At 38.3% G+C, this 15,417-nt stretch overlaps 1 protein-coding gene across 2 annotated transcripts in view; it reads right to left on the bottom strand.

Moving 5' to 3' along the window:
- unc5da (unc-5 netrin receptor Da) overlaps positions 1–15,417 on the bottom strand; it is a 234,534-nt gene that overhangs the window by 27,106 nt on the left and 192,011 nt on the right. For both annotated transcript variants that reach the window (XM_046868537.1, XM_046868538.1), the window contains exons 5-9: positions 13,166–13,346; positions 5,121–5,288; positions 3,471–3,635; positions 2,591–2,626; positions 779–967 (exon numbers count right to left, since the gene is read on the bottom strand). In XM_046868537.1, coding sequence (XP_046724493.1) covers positions 779–967; positions 2,591–2,626; positions 3,471–3,635; positions 5,121–5,288; positions 13,166–13,346 — 739 coding nt within the window. The remainder of the gene's footprint in view (positions 1–778; positions 968–2,590; positions 2,627–3,470; positions 3,636–5,120; positions 5,289–13,165; positions 13,347–15,417) is intronic.

The following is a 15,417-nucleotide window of genomic DNA, read 5'->3' as shown; positions in this document are numbered from 1 at the left end:
ACTACAGTAGTGTGTGTGTGTGTGTGTGTGTGTGTGTGTGTGTGTGCTTTTCTTTGTTTCTAGGTTTCTGTTGTTTCTGTCCATTGGGGAACAATTATCATTTATATTAAACCATATATTTAAAAATGAGGAAATACGTTCCTATTTAAAGGTTTATTGTAACCTAATAATAACTAAATAAATACTCAATAAATTTGACTACATGCTGAATATTTTTTTCATTAATGAAGCTTTTAGCAGTGTGAAAGTAAACACAATACAATATACACTAAATGGACAAAAGTTTGTAGACATCTAACCATAAAATTAATATTTTCTTTTCTTTTTGAACATCCCATTCCTTTTAAATCCTAATTTGCTGTTATAATAACCTTCAATCTCCTGGGATGATGTTTCACTAGATTTTGGAGGTTGCTTATGGAGACACTAACGTATGGTGAAGAGGCCTGGGGTGCAGTCAGCATTCCAACTGCTCCCAGTTTTGAGGTCAGAGCTCTGTATCAGACCACTCAAGATCTTCCAATTCTCAAGATCTGCCAAAAATATCGACACGGAGCTACACTTTTTATAACCTCTAGGTTCGCTATTATTCCACTGGTGTCATTGCTACTTACCTTAACTTGTAAGTTAACAAAACAACGCAGCATTTTTCCAAAAATAATACTTTCTTGTAATTTATTGTAGCTTAAATGTTAGACAAAATTCTCCATAAATTACTTATTCAATAATTAATCAGTAAAATCATCAGAAGAACAAAATTGTTAAGACATGGTCTCACCCTGTGCATTGCTCTTAAAGCTGAAGGACTGGAATCCTCCAGTGAGCACAGAAGCATCGATAGCATCAACGCCGCACTCGCTGTGGCTCCGCCTGTAGAGGGTCACAACGATGATCAGCATCACCACGGCGACTGCACCGCCTGCCAGGCCTGAGTATAGAGCCACATCATTGTTGACCTCTGGCTCCGCTAATAAATAGATAGATAGATAGATAGATAGATAGATAGATAGATAGATAGATAGATAGATAGATAGATAGATAGATAGATAGATAGAAAATATTGATTGATTACTGATTGATTAGTGATTGCTGCAATACTGTTGCCATTGTAATTGTTTTCCAGTTTCGAAAGTATCATTAGTAGTTCTGTCAGGGGTGTTCGGTTCAAACTGACAAAATATTTCTCTGAAATGAAACATGAAATAAGTCTGATTACATCAAAAGAAAAGAAGAAAAGAGAGCAAATAGAAGTAAGTGTTCAATACACCACAGTCTAACCTGAAACCTTCAGTCCTGTTGTAGTTTTACCATTTTTCTTGCTGAATAGGTGAAATTTGTTCGCTGTTTTAAAAGGAAGCTAATAAATAAAAAAAAAATAAAGGCTGAGCTAGAAAAGTCATGGTTGCCTAAATTGAGCAACTGAAAATGCTGGTGTGTTTTTCTCTAATTTTATCTTTTAAACTCTTCTATATCTGGCAAGTGTGTTCACATGATCCATATATTTGTATTTACTTGTGTGGGCTTAGTCTGGCATGCAAACTGTTCTGAAATGTTCTCCTACAAAAAGCTTGCAACAGGATTTTCCCATCAGTAAAATTTCAGAACTTGAAAATGAACTTGAAAAATGCTTTTATTTATTTTTTCCTCTCAAAAGTCTAGTAACACATAATTTTGCATCTTAACAAATTACCAAATTATTATTAAAAATACATTAATCAACAAATTTTGCTTTTATCTCTGCCTCTGTTCTCTCATTGGTTATTCACTCTAATGTGTTCACCTATTCTATGTTTGACCTTGATAAGATGTGTTTCTGTTCCTCCTTGCAAAATCGTATTCTTGTATAAATAATCGTTTCCTGTCCCACTATAGAGGTACAAATGTTACAGCCCAGTTGGTTTCTAGTTCAGTAGTCAGGGAACTCATTAGGGAGTCGAACGATTTAAGAGCTGTTTCAATCTTGAAATCCTTCCAGTGCACTGGTACGTTCGCTCCATAAAAACAATCCCACAATGCGCCACAAAAACATTATTGGAAATGACGTCATATTTTTTGAAAGCTTTCAGCTCATATGATAAGCAGCTTGTTAGATCTCAAATGATTACTAATGTTGGTGATAGTAAAATGATGGTTAATAATTTGTAAAAAAAAAAAAAAAAAAAAAAAAAGATGATGTACCGTAAGAAAAATGTCTGTCATAGAAAACCTAAATATTCTATGTTTGGGTTTTACAGTGACTAATAGAAGCTGCATCCTGTTGTTGATAAATACCAGTGGTGGCACTTTCTAACTCGAATACATAGACATGTAACTGAATCATTAGTGTCCCAGTGGGAGGTGAGCCAGGGTCCTTACCAGTGCCTGAACCTGTGTACACAAAATACTGTCATAGGGAGCTTGGGAGCTGATTGAGACACATCACGAGCTTGTTCTCTGCTCTACTACTCATGTTTAATGTATTTATAATTTTGTTTTGTTCTGACCCTTGGTAGAAAGTTGAACTTTTTAATTTAACAAGCATAAACCAGCATATTGAGTTCATGCACTTGCATCGTGTCTTTATTAACAATGTTTTAAAACGAAGTCTTACCTTGAGGAACCTTCAAATCATGCAGAAGCTTTTTATCTGCAGACACACACACACATACACACACACACCGGATTAATATTTAAAGTGTTATTTAGAACGTGAAATCCTGTTTTACAGACACACTGATTAAATACGACAAACAGTTTAAACATTTACAATGTACAATTGGTTTTCTTTTTAATTAAGATATTACAGAATCAGATATAATCAGGTATATTTAGTAAAAATATTAAACATTAGCTACCGAGTTTACATTTTACATCCCACTCTTTCATTATTTAAACTGGAGTGCTGTGTTCATAGCTTCTGAACAATAAAGCCATGCCTTCTTTGATTTAATGAGGCATCTCAACACTTCTTGTCATTCTAACAATATACACTTTATGGACTAAAGTTTATGGACACCTGACCATAATATTCATATGTGCTTTTTGAACGTCTCATTTCACATTTAGTCTTCAAATTTCTGTAATAGTAACCTCCACTCTTCTGGGCAGATGTTCCACTAGATTTCTAAATGTGATTGTGGAGATTTGTGCTCATTCAACCACAAGGGTGTTAGTTAGGTGGCTGGGGTGCAGTCAGCTCTATTAAGCTTCACTTAAACCATACCTTCAAGTGAAGGAAAAATATAATATTACATCATCCAAAGACATCCTGTGAATTTGTGTACCTCCAAATTTGTGGTTTTAGTTTTTTTTGGTAAAAACACATATGACTGGAATGACTGTATCTCAATACTTATGTGTATACAGTGTACATAGTGGTGCATAACTGGTTATTGTTGACATTAAAATTCTTGGAAAGAGGTCATGTTGCCATATCCCCTCAATATCTATGGCCCTGAAATACAATGTGGAGGAAACTGAAGCTATCTCACCTTGAGAACACAGATCGCCAGTGCAGTTCTCAGTGTCCAGTGCACTTCCATCACACATTTCACCTCCATGTTTGGGTTCTGGGTTTACACACTCTCTAGCTCGCCAGCGTTCACATTCTGAACCGCACACAGACCAGAGAGACCACCCGGACCAGCCACCATCCACTACACAACACAACACAACACACACAAGCCTCCATTATTACTTACACAAACATCAGTCATTTTAATTCAGACCTCCAAACACTTTTTCATAGATTAACATCTCATTTACATATTTATTTCTTTACTCCCAGCTGATAAATCATTATTTCATTTCTATGAATGATTTAATGATGTAGGACTTAATTATGATGAACTTATTGTCACAACCCATACCACAAAAAAAATGACTTTACTAAAGTCAATTTACACCTTCACAAGCACTAAGTAATATCGAGAGATCAATGAGACATTGGTCAACTGAACAAAACACATGAGAGAACGATCACGTCAGACAACTGGGACGAATGAATGAGATTATTAATTAATGAGATAAATGTAATTTAATGTGTGTGTTTCCTGGATGTGGTTCAAATCGTCACACAGCCAGCTTTCCGTGATTAGCCACATTACATGGGCATTTTTATACTATTTCAGCCAGAATGACTATGAGAAAGAAGACAGCAAGATTTAACTTATAGGAATAGAGTGTAGGTATAGACTAAATTTGCTACGCGGCTACTGCTGAGCATGTCCTAAAATGACATTAAACACGTCTAAAAATAACGATGCTAAGAACCATGCTGCTGCTGCAAAAGGTGTAAGAGTGACTTCCATAACAGATCCACACAGATAGTACTGTGGAGGTAAAGTGTGGATCGAAAATAATGAGGGGTGGTATATAAAAAAAAAATTCTCGTTTTGCTGCACGCACAGTCACAGGGAGCACCGACCTTCATAAGTCAATGTGTTAAAAGATATCGTCCTGCGTACATTGGGAAAGCTGTGCAACTGGAGCTATTCTGACCATGTGCATTACCACATCTGCGATTTCATTATGGACAGTCAGCAATTTAGAACAATTCTGCCCTGAGATGAAGCAACAGTCTTCACAACGGAAAAGTCCGTCATCCCCATGACCGAAAAAAAGGCGAGGCAGGTCCGCAGCTCGACCGCATGCATGCACATCATCTTTTTTTTAATTTTTGCTGAATTGTGCATCAACAATTTACCCTCAGGGGCCAGACCATCAATACTGCCAAGTTTTAAAGAGTGTAAAAGAGGACATCCGGTGAAAGTGACTTAATTTAGACAGAGCTAGTCTCAAAACTTTTTGAAACCACATCCATACATGTGTAGCTAATGTATAGATGGTGCCCAAATAGGTTATGACAATAAAGAGTTATGTAGGTGGAGAAGTACGTCTGATAGGTTTGGCTCCAAGATCGAAAGAGCCAATCAGTGCGCGGCTGAACTAGAAATTCATTGCTCTAACTGTTTTTCCTACAATTTATTCAAACAATAATTCTGCCTATCTGCTGCTTAATGTCTGTTTATGTTTGTCTACACAGACAGAAGAATAAGCAGAGATAGGCAATAGTTATGTGAGGATTATATTTTGGATGGCAATACACACACAGTAAAACACACAGTGACATCACAGCTTACCTGGACATGGTGAGGAGCAGCTGGTCTTCTGCACTGAAACACCTTCACAGAATGCTCCTCCATTCAGCGGTGCTGGATTGGTGCACATGCGTGTGCGTTTCATAAAACCCCGCCCACACTGCACACTACAGCTCGACCAATCGGACCATAACGACCAACCTCCGTTCACTAACAAACAAAGTAAAGGAAAAGAAAATGAAGAGATTGGCAAGTGAGATTATGATGGCATAGGAAATATACATAATTATATCCTGTACATTATGAACTAGCGGATCCCCAGAGAACTATCTCTTTCTCTGACACGCACACATGCACTGAAACACCCATTTGCTTACTGACAGTCTTTTTGAAGTCTTAATGAAGAAAATGGTACAAAATGGAAGCTCTTGTGGTTTCATCTATGAAATTATGCTGTCATTTGCTGGCTCTGACAACATAAAAACCTAACAACATGAGTAAAAATAAGGATTGTAACCATGAATTTTGGTGGACCAGCATGATATTAATACTGACATATGCGCAAACATCATTATTTTAGGTTTTTAAGTAGCACCATAATGGAAAGTTAAGAGTTGACAACATGCAATCATCCAGTGTATACACTAGTTTCAGCTATTTAAGCATACAAGTAGTGTAGACTCAAAAACACCAATGTTTGCATGGGAAAACAAGTCCTTTGAACATATTTTTGATTATTTTAAACATTATCCCCTAACCCTAACCCCCTTTTAGTACTTCCAATCTTTGCAATATATCTTACAATAAAAATTTAGAATAGAAATAGTTGTGTAAACACTGGATGCATGCATGCACACTTAATGTAAAAAGCTCAATCTGACAATGCACTCATTAACTGTCCTGTCTGCTGCTTTTCCTGTTCGCAGAATGATTATTCTGTAAACGTAAGACAGAAAATTTTTGCCTCACATGGAGCTCTATTAGTGTCCATTGCTGTTCCCCCTTTTGACCACTAGGACTTGCACAATCAGTCCAGTGATTGTACAATAGCCATACATTCAGTTAGTATGATTCAGTTTTATTTGTATAGAACTTTTAAAAATAAGCAGTTTTACACAAATAAACAAAAGTGTTTAAGAATAAATTCATTTATCCCTCTAAGATTCATCCCTGCAAATAAATTAGTGGAACATTGCCTTATTAAAACATCGCCTCATATCTGTTAAAATGAAATAAAATAAAATAAAATAAAATAAAATGAAATATAAAATAAAATAAAATAAAATAGTTGGTTCACCCAGTGAAGTGGCCAATAAAAGTAAAAATAAAAAAGAGGGCTGATGTTATAAAAACAGTTTATTAAAACTAATGAAATCAACAGATATGCAAAACTTTACATGTATCAGTTTGGTGTTAAATATTTTATATAAACTATTAAAGCCTTTTATGGACTTAGCAACAAATCATTTTCATCATTATTTAATTTTATTTTATCTTACTTTTTCTCCCCATACGGGCATGGTGTATACCAGGGGTTACCAACCTTTTTAAAACTGAGAGCTACTTCTTGGGTACCGATTAATGTGAAGGGCTACCAGTTTGATACACACAGTTTTCACTTTGATCTGAAATAACAAATTTGCTCAATTTACCTTTAATTATATGTTATTATTAATAATTAATGATATTCATCTATGTGAAGACACTGATCATGTTAATGATTTCTCATAATAATTATCAACAATGATTTAACAAAGTATGAAACAGCTATTTTTAGAAAAGGCCCGCGGGCTACTCATGTGGTCCTTGCGGGCTACAATGGTGCCTGCGGGCACCACGTTGGTGACCCCTGGTGTATACTTTCAAATATCCAGCTCCTGTACGTAGTGCAAAACTAAGAACCGTGTAATTCTTAATCTTTTAACAATTTAAAGAAGAAACCTTTATTTTATTGGTCATTTACAGCCCTCCTTAATCTTGCTAAAGGACACATCAATAAATGAAGAATAGTATGCAGAATTTATATATTTATTAATCAGTACTGCCATGTATTATCAGATTAAACCCCTTATATGGCTGTAATGCCTGACCATTAAAGTCTGAGCTATTGCTATACAGCTCATGTATGAAAAGTAAATTGTATGCATTGATTGGAGCACCTTTGAAGCTGGAACTGACAGTCTGGGTGAACTGACTGACACCGTGAAATCCTAAATCAGTTTTTTTGAAGACGTGTGTGCCAACCAAAACCTTCTGCACATTCAGTAACAACAAGGCATGGTTCACAACCAAACTTAAACAACTTTGACATACCAAGGAGGATGCCTACAGAGGGGAGGACAAAGCCTGTATAAGCAGGCTAGGAACCTACTGACAAAGGAGATCAGAATAGCCAAAAGAAGCTACTCTGAAAAGCTGAAGTTTGCCTACCGAGCAAACAGATTAGTGGATGATGCAGTCAACATGGGGCATTACTACATTCTGCAACACTTTGACTGCTCAGGGACAGAGGACTGCTTTGATCTCCTTTGTTGCGGCATGGCAGTAGCTTGCAGTGGCTGCTCAGGATTCAAATGTTTCATTTTGTAGACTGTAGCAATCGTTGTCCATGTGTACCATTGCTTAACACTCAAGAAATACAGAAATGACCCCAACAACATCATCAATGATGAACTAAAAAAGAAGCTACATGACCTCAAAGTGCTTAAAGGACCAGGCCTACAGACCTTGGCATCACCTGCAGCAGACGGACGAAGAAGGGAGCATCAAAAGCAATGCACGAGGAAGAGGAAGCACGGAGAGCAAGTGGGGGCTAGTGCTAAGCTGAAGGCTAACCGTAGCCAGCCTTGCTTTATCATCCATCCTGCTAGCAAATGTCTGCTTCCTGGACAATGAATTGGACTACATCAGACTCCAGCAAGCTGCTCAACGTGAGTTCAGAGACTGCTGTGTCTATGTTTAACGTGTAAATGTTTTATGTGCTTTATGTGTAAGAACTCTGTCCTTGTTTCCAAAAACTGCTCACTGCCTGTGGAGCTTATGGTTGTGGGATGTAGACCTTCACCACGGGGAATTCACCACCGGTAATGTACTCGGAATGTACATTCCACCTAGCACTAATACTAAGGAGGCGTTTTGTGTACTCTATGAAACCATTAGCAAACTGCAGAACATACACCTCGACAGATTGTTTATTGTCATCAGAGATTTGAATCATGCAAATCTTAGGTGTGTGCTTTTTAAAAGTAATCAAAATGTGGACTTTGCAACCAGAGGGGAAAACATGCTGGATGTTTTTTACACAAACATCCCGGGTGCATACTGAGCGAAGTTCCGCCACCACCCTTGGCTATTCAGACCACATTTCTGCAATGCTGATCCCAGCATATAGACAAGTTCGAAAGCAGGTAAGAACCTGGCCAGCAGGAGCCATTTCTGCTCTTCAGGACTGCTTTGAATGCACTGCTTGGTACATGTTTATGGAGGCTGCAACCAATGGTGACTTCACCAACTTGGAGGAGTACAACGTCACTGATCGGCTACATCAGCAAGAGCATCGATGACATGACCATCTCAAAGACCTTCACCACAAGCTCCAACCAGAAGCTGTAGATGACCTTTAACATGTGTGCGCTACTAGAGTCTAAAAAGCGGGGGACAAGACTGCCTTAAGGGCCAAACTGTTCAAAGCCATCAGAGAGGCAAAGCATGCACACAGCAAAATAATCTACAGCCACACCAGGGACAGCAGAGACACCTGGTGCATGTGGCAGGGAATCCAGGCAATCACAAACGACAATACATCATCACCTGCCTGTGACCATGATGCTTTCCTCTCAGATGCACTGAACGACTTCTATGCCCAGTTTAAGGTGCAGAACAACGTGGCGGAAAGGCGGCTCCTTCCGACCACCAGGTACTTTGTCTAACCACGAATGAAGTGAGGAAAACTCTATGCAGAGTTAACCCATGGAGATCTGCTGCACCAGAAAACATTCCTGGCAGAGTGCTCAGGGAATGTGCAGAATAGCTAGCAGATCGTCTCACTGACATCTTCAACATCTCCCTTAGCAGCGCTGTTGTTCCTATGTGCTTCGAGGACAACGACCATTGTCCCTGTGCTGAAGAAGTCTACAGTCTCCTGCCTAAATGACTATCCTCCTGCTGCATTCCCATCATAATAAAATGCTTAGAGAAGCTTGTCATGAGGCACATCAAGACAAAGCTACCACCCTTACTGGACCCCATGCAGATTGCGTATCGTCCAAACCGTTCCACAGACTATACCATAGACACGACCCTCCATCTGGCCCTCACCCACCTGAACAATTAGGACACACGTACAAATGCTGTTCATAGACTTCAGTTCAGCATTCAGCACAATCATCCCTTAGCACCTGATTGAGAAGCTGAACCAACTGTACCTGAAAACCTCCCTCTGCAATTGATTCCTGGATTTTCTGAGTGGAAGACCTTAGTCAGTCCAGATCAGGAACAGCATCTCCAGCACAACCACACTGAGCACTGGGGCCCCTCAGGGCTGTGTGCTCAGCCCACTACTGTTTACTCTGCTGACTCACGACTGTGTAGCAATGCACAGCTCAAACTACATAATTAAGTTTTCAGATGACATGACCGTGGTGGTTCTCATCAGCAAGAAGATGAGTCAGTATACAGAGAGGAGGCGCAACATCTAACAGCCTGGTGTAGAGACAACACCCAGTCTCTGGACGTTGACAAAACTAAAAAGATGGTTGTTGACTTTCGGAGAGCACAGAGCAGACATTCTCCACTGACTATTGATGGATCTTGACAAATAAAATTTGACAAAATAAAATTTGATTTGATTTGATCTTCTGTGAAGATTGTCAAGAGCATCAAATTCATTGGTTGTTTATCCGGTGGAGAACTTCACCTTGTCACTCAACACCAGCTCCATCACCAAGAAAGCTCAGCAACCTCTCTACCTCCTAAGAGGGCTGAAGCCCCATGACGGACCACAGAGGGACCATTGAGAGCATCCTGAGCAGCTGCATCACTGCCTGCTTTGAGAACTGCACCGTCTCGGATCGCAAGACTCGGCTGTCTCTATTGAGGACAGCCGAGAAGATCTTCGGAGTCTCTCTCCCCTTTATCACGGACATTGACACCACACGCTGGATCCGCTAATCTAATTGCATTGTGGATGACCCCAAACACCCCTCACACACACTCTTCACCCCTCTACCATCAGGAATCAGGTTTCGAAGCATTAGGGCCCTCACATTCAAACTGTGCAACCATTTTTCCCCTCAATCCATCAGGCTTCTCAACACACAGCACTGTGTGTTATTGAGCTGCTACAAATCTGAACTCAAACATACACTCAATACTAATTTCAATTCACAAACATCCATGTCTTCAGCACCACCCATTTTATATTAATTTATTATATGTTTATATTGAGACAATGTTCATCACTAAATGCGCTATACAAATAAAAATGAATTGAATTGAATATGCTGTTTTGCACACCTACTTGATCTTTGCTGTTGCCATTAACACAAAATGTAAACACAAAAAAGTTGTGCAAAACAACAACAGCAAAAAAGGTTCTCTTTTGTTTATTGTACGGTATAACACGTTATACAGTAGGTTTACTAGTGGCGCTATTATTATTTTGTGTCTTATGTTGTCTTTTTGTCTTGCACTGTTTGCAAGAAGCTGTACACGATGCACTTTATGTGGCTAGGACAACTTACATCAGTCCTAGCTCTGTATTCTGTATGTAGCTCTATTTTGTGTGATGTAGCTCGATGTTGTTTTATGTAGCACCAGGGTTCTGGAGAAACATTGTCTATTTTCAATATGTACTGCGTCAGCTATATATGGTAAAAATGACAATAAAAGCTTCTTGACTTGACTTTGAATTTTTCTTTAAATACAGTAATTCGAGAAATACTTCACTCCAAACTCCTAAACCTCACTATGCCCCCTGCCATCTGTCAGTGGATCACCAGCTTCTTGACAGGCAGGAAACAACAGGTAAGACTGGACAGGGTTATCTCCTGTATTCGGACAGTCAGCACTGGTGCTCCTCAGGGATGTATCCTATTCCCACTGCGATTCTCCCTCTATACTAACAACTGCACATCCAGTGACCGAACTGTTAAACACCTGAAATTTGCAGATGATACTACGGATTCATCCAAGATGGAGACGAGTCTGCATATCAGCAGTAGGTAAACCAGCTAGTGCTATGGTACAGTCAGAACAACCTAGAGATACAAAACTGTGGAGAGGATAGTGGAAACACCCATCAACACTACTCCCCCTTCCCCTTCCCCTTCCTCTGTGTTATATTTGGAGAAATTTCTGGGAACTACTATTTCCCAAGACCTGAAATGGGAAAAAGGCCCAAAAAGGCCCAGCAGAGGATGTACTTTCTAGCCCAATTAAGGAAGTATGGTCTGCCACAGTAGCTGTTGATACAGTTCTACACTGCAGTCATTGAATCTATCCTGTGCACATCCATCACATCTGGTTTTCAGCAGCAGCAAAACAGAAGGAAAACAGACTGCAGCAAACAGTTAAAACAGCAGAAAAAAAATCATTGGTGTTCCCCTGCCCACTCTCCAGGACTCTCCAGCACCATACAAGAACCAGGAAACAGGCAGGAACTACAGAACTTTGTTCACCAAAACTGCCAGGTGCAGAAACAGTTTCTTTCAATCACCCTTATTAACACCCTCATATATGCCCTGCTTCATATCTATAAGTACCGCATTATCAGAACAGTCGAGTCAAGTCAAGTTTATTTCTATAGCGCTTTTCACAACAGACATTGTCTCAAAGCAGCTTTACAGAAATCAACAGTTAAGGGGAATGGTGTGCATTTATCCCTGATGAGCAAGCCATGGCGACTTCAGGTAAGTCATCAGTAAGTCATCACTTCATCCCCATATGTTACACTCACAACTGCTGCTGTATATTGTACAACAGTTCAAAAGTAACTTTTTTATATATGACTGTAGAAGACTGTAGAAAAGACATTACTCATAATCACACATTCCAGAGCTCATGTTAGTTCTCACTCTCCAGTGTTCTGTATTGTTTAAAGACTATAATCACACTCTTGATCACCCAAATGAGGATGGGTTCCCCTTTTGAGTCTGGTTCCTCTCTAGGTTTCTTTTTCATAACATTTAAGGGAGTTTTTCCCCTGCCACAGTCACCACGGCTGCTCATCAGGTATAAATACACATCGTTTACCTTAACTGTTAAATTCTGTAAAGCTGCTTTGAGACAATGTCTGTTGTGAAAAGTGCTATAGACATAAACTTGACTTGACTTGACTCTATCTTACGTGACACACAATACTCCTATTTGTAATACCATGCACTCTCACACTTTATATACATTACTGATCTGTCATATGTTCTATATATTCTATTTAATACTTGTATTATCTATATTGTTATGCATTGTCTGTTTTGTCTCATATAGTCTGTTTTGTCTTGTATAGTCTAAGCTAAATGTATGGTGTTATTTATGTCTGTACTTTTGAGTCACCAACAAATGGAACCAAATTCCTTGTGTGTGTCAACACACTTGGCCAATAAACCTGATTCTGATTCTGAAACCATTACTGTCCTCAATCAGGCTTGCATTATCTAAAAATCAGCATCAAAATATATACTGGAAGACTTAACCTAATGCCGCTTGAAGTCAGTAAAGCATGGCAATGCAGCGTCTGAAAGGATTATTTACTCATTAGATGTGCTGTTTCAAAAACCGATAAAAACTAATCTGACTGAAGTTCTGAAGAGATACATAGCCCTGTTTCTCCATCATGCCTTTCAGACTAGACCATTAGCTGTTTGAAAAATGAGAAAGATCTACCGTGAAGCACGCTACAGATTATGACTTAGAACAAGTATTGGCAAATAGACCATTGACGGGAAACAGGCTTTTTGAATATATGCAGTCTGTCAATTACATTGTCGATTTTCTGTTCTACTTTATTAACTCATTGGAAGACATGGCCATTCATAATTATTTATTTTTTTCATGGAAATTGAATAGAAATAATAATAAAAAAAACTTACCATAAACAACAACAGTAGCTGAGGCACTACGTCTTCTAGCCACGACATTGTTGGCTACACAAGTGTAATTTCCTGAATCTGAGAGTCGTGCTTCGTGGATAATCAGGTTGTGATTTGCTCGTGTATCGAAATGAGCTTCAGAGTGTGTGCTGACTGGTTCATCATTCTTCAGCCATTCCACCTAAAAATAACAAAAAGAAACAGAATGTTTATGTAAGGCACCAAAGACCTATTTTGTCATTAGGTCCCATTAAGATCAAATTACAGTATGTGATAATCCCAATAAAATTCTACAACAGAAAGTGTGATATGTTCTTAATGACAGATAATTAGGTCTGTCAATCGATTAAAATAATTAATCACGATTAATCACATGACTGTCATGAGTTAACATGTGATTAATCACAACTTAATCACATTTTTTATCTGTAAATTTAACTTGTCAAGTTTTTAATACTCTAATCAACATGGTCATATACAAATATGGATGATTTATGCATATTTATGTTTTTTATTATTACTGAAACCACCCTAAACATAGGGTATAAAGAACATAGACATGTTTCAAAGATAGTATATATGTTTTTAAAGACCTTGTTCATGTCGAGTTAAACACATGGAAAAAAGAACATAGAAAAACCACAGGTTCCCATTACTTACATTACAGTTACTCAAACAGACAAACCTGTTTACATTTTAGATGACAAAGCAGCTCGTCAAAATTCTCTTGTATAAAGTAATTAGTGTTTTAAATAATGTAAATCATCAGGACACCAAACAACTTTTGCTGTTTCCACATGGACGGTTTTAATTGCCGGATGTGTGCATCGTGTTGGATTTTGGTATTTGATTTAAGACTTTTATTTAGAAATAATTTTTCAATGGAGATTTTTTATATCTGAGTAAAGAAAGGACATCGAGAATAAATGTGTGTTGTATAATTTTACCTCTGACAGCCCTACAGATAATATAATAAAACAAATTATTTACACCTAGCCTTGAACTATAGGGCTAATCTCATGATCATTTGCTAGAAATATGAGTTTTAAACTGCTGTTGCTGCTTGACAGAAGAGATCAAAAATAACAGCTAATGTTTGTTAGTTAAAGATCCAGAAGTCTAGTTCTACTGAAACACACCTGATCTTAATTACACACATACTATAAACAGGGACTATCACTAAAGACTTCTTGCAACCGTGCATTTTGTTTCTATTTTCTATTTTTCTTTTGTGCTTTTTGGTTTGGTTTTTTGTCTGTTCCTGTTTATAGTTTTTGCTTCTTGCTTTAGAGCTTTTTGCCAGTTTCTTGTCTTATCAGTGTCCTCATGAACACAAAACATCATCGCATCTAGACAGTACATTTTAAAGCAACTGAAATAAGAAGTAGATGCCATTCTCTGTTTCAGATTCAGATCAGATCTTCCTTCCAAGGTGGCCTTGGCAGTCAGATATCTTGAGCTTGCTGGATGGAAAAAAAAAGCCAGCTTCATCTACATGCTGGTGGATAGGATAGATATTCTTTTTTTTATTAGTAGCCATTGAAGAAAGTTGCATTATATTTGCCTAAAGCTTCCTTTATACATGCAGTGGTTTTATCATTGCAAGTTGCCAGTCAGTGTACTTTGAAGTTGCCAGGAGAAGTTCTTACTATTGGTTGCCATAGTAACTTTTACCAGTGGGTGATGCAACTAGCATTCCACTTTGGACAATAAATCTGTAAAGAGATCACATGTGCTCTGCTCTTCTCTCTTCACTTTCAATGGTAGTCACTGAAACAAGTTGCTTCACATTTGCTTAATGTTAAACTTCTCAAAAATCTTCAACCAACGCTGGTCAAAATAAATAGTTTCCACCTGCTTTTCGGCTATGACTCGATCCGTGTGTGATCAGTGCAGTAAAGTAAAAGGAAATCTGTGCTGTACTGATTACGTCCCAGGTGACTCTCCGGTTAGAGTTTGTAGTTTAAAGGAGTGTATGAGCTAAGGGTAAAGTTATGTCCAATTGCAATTGATTCATTTCTCTCCTGCAACTGGCCTCATATTCATTGATCCATGGGTGTGTGTTTGGAGTCTTAACAACACTGTGACTTTGGGGATGACCAGTGAAGATGTTTTAGTGTGCTTGTCCTGTATAAAGGAAAATTCTGAAGTCGAAAAATAAGCAGACACAAACAGGCACCCTTCTTCTCTCTCTCTTTCTTTTTTTCTTACTATCCTTCGCTCTCCAAGGTTTTAGATAAATGTGGGTGTAA

Source organism: Silurus meridionalis, chromosome 15, assembly GCF_014805685.1.
Source record: "Silurus meridionalis isolate SWU-2019-XX chromosome 15, ASM1480568v1, whole genome shotgun sequence".
Lineage (NCBI taxonomy): Eukaryota > Metazoa > Chordata > Actinopteri > Siluriformes > Siluridae > Silurus > Silurus meridionalis.
Note: the sequence above shows the minus strand (reverse complement) of the source record. Positions and strands in the feature narration are given on the sequence as shown.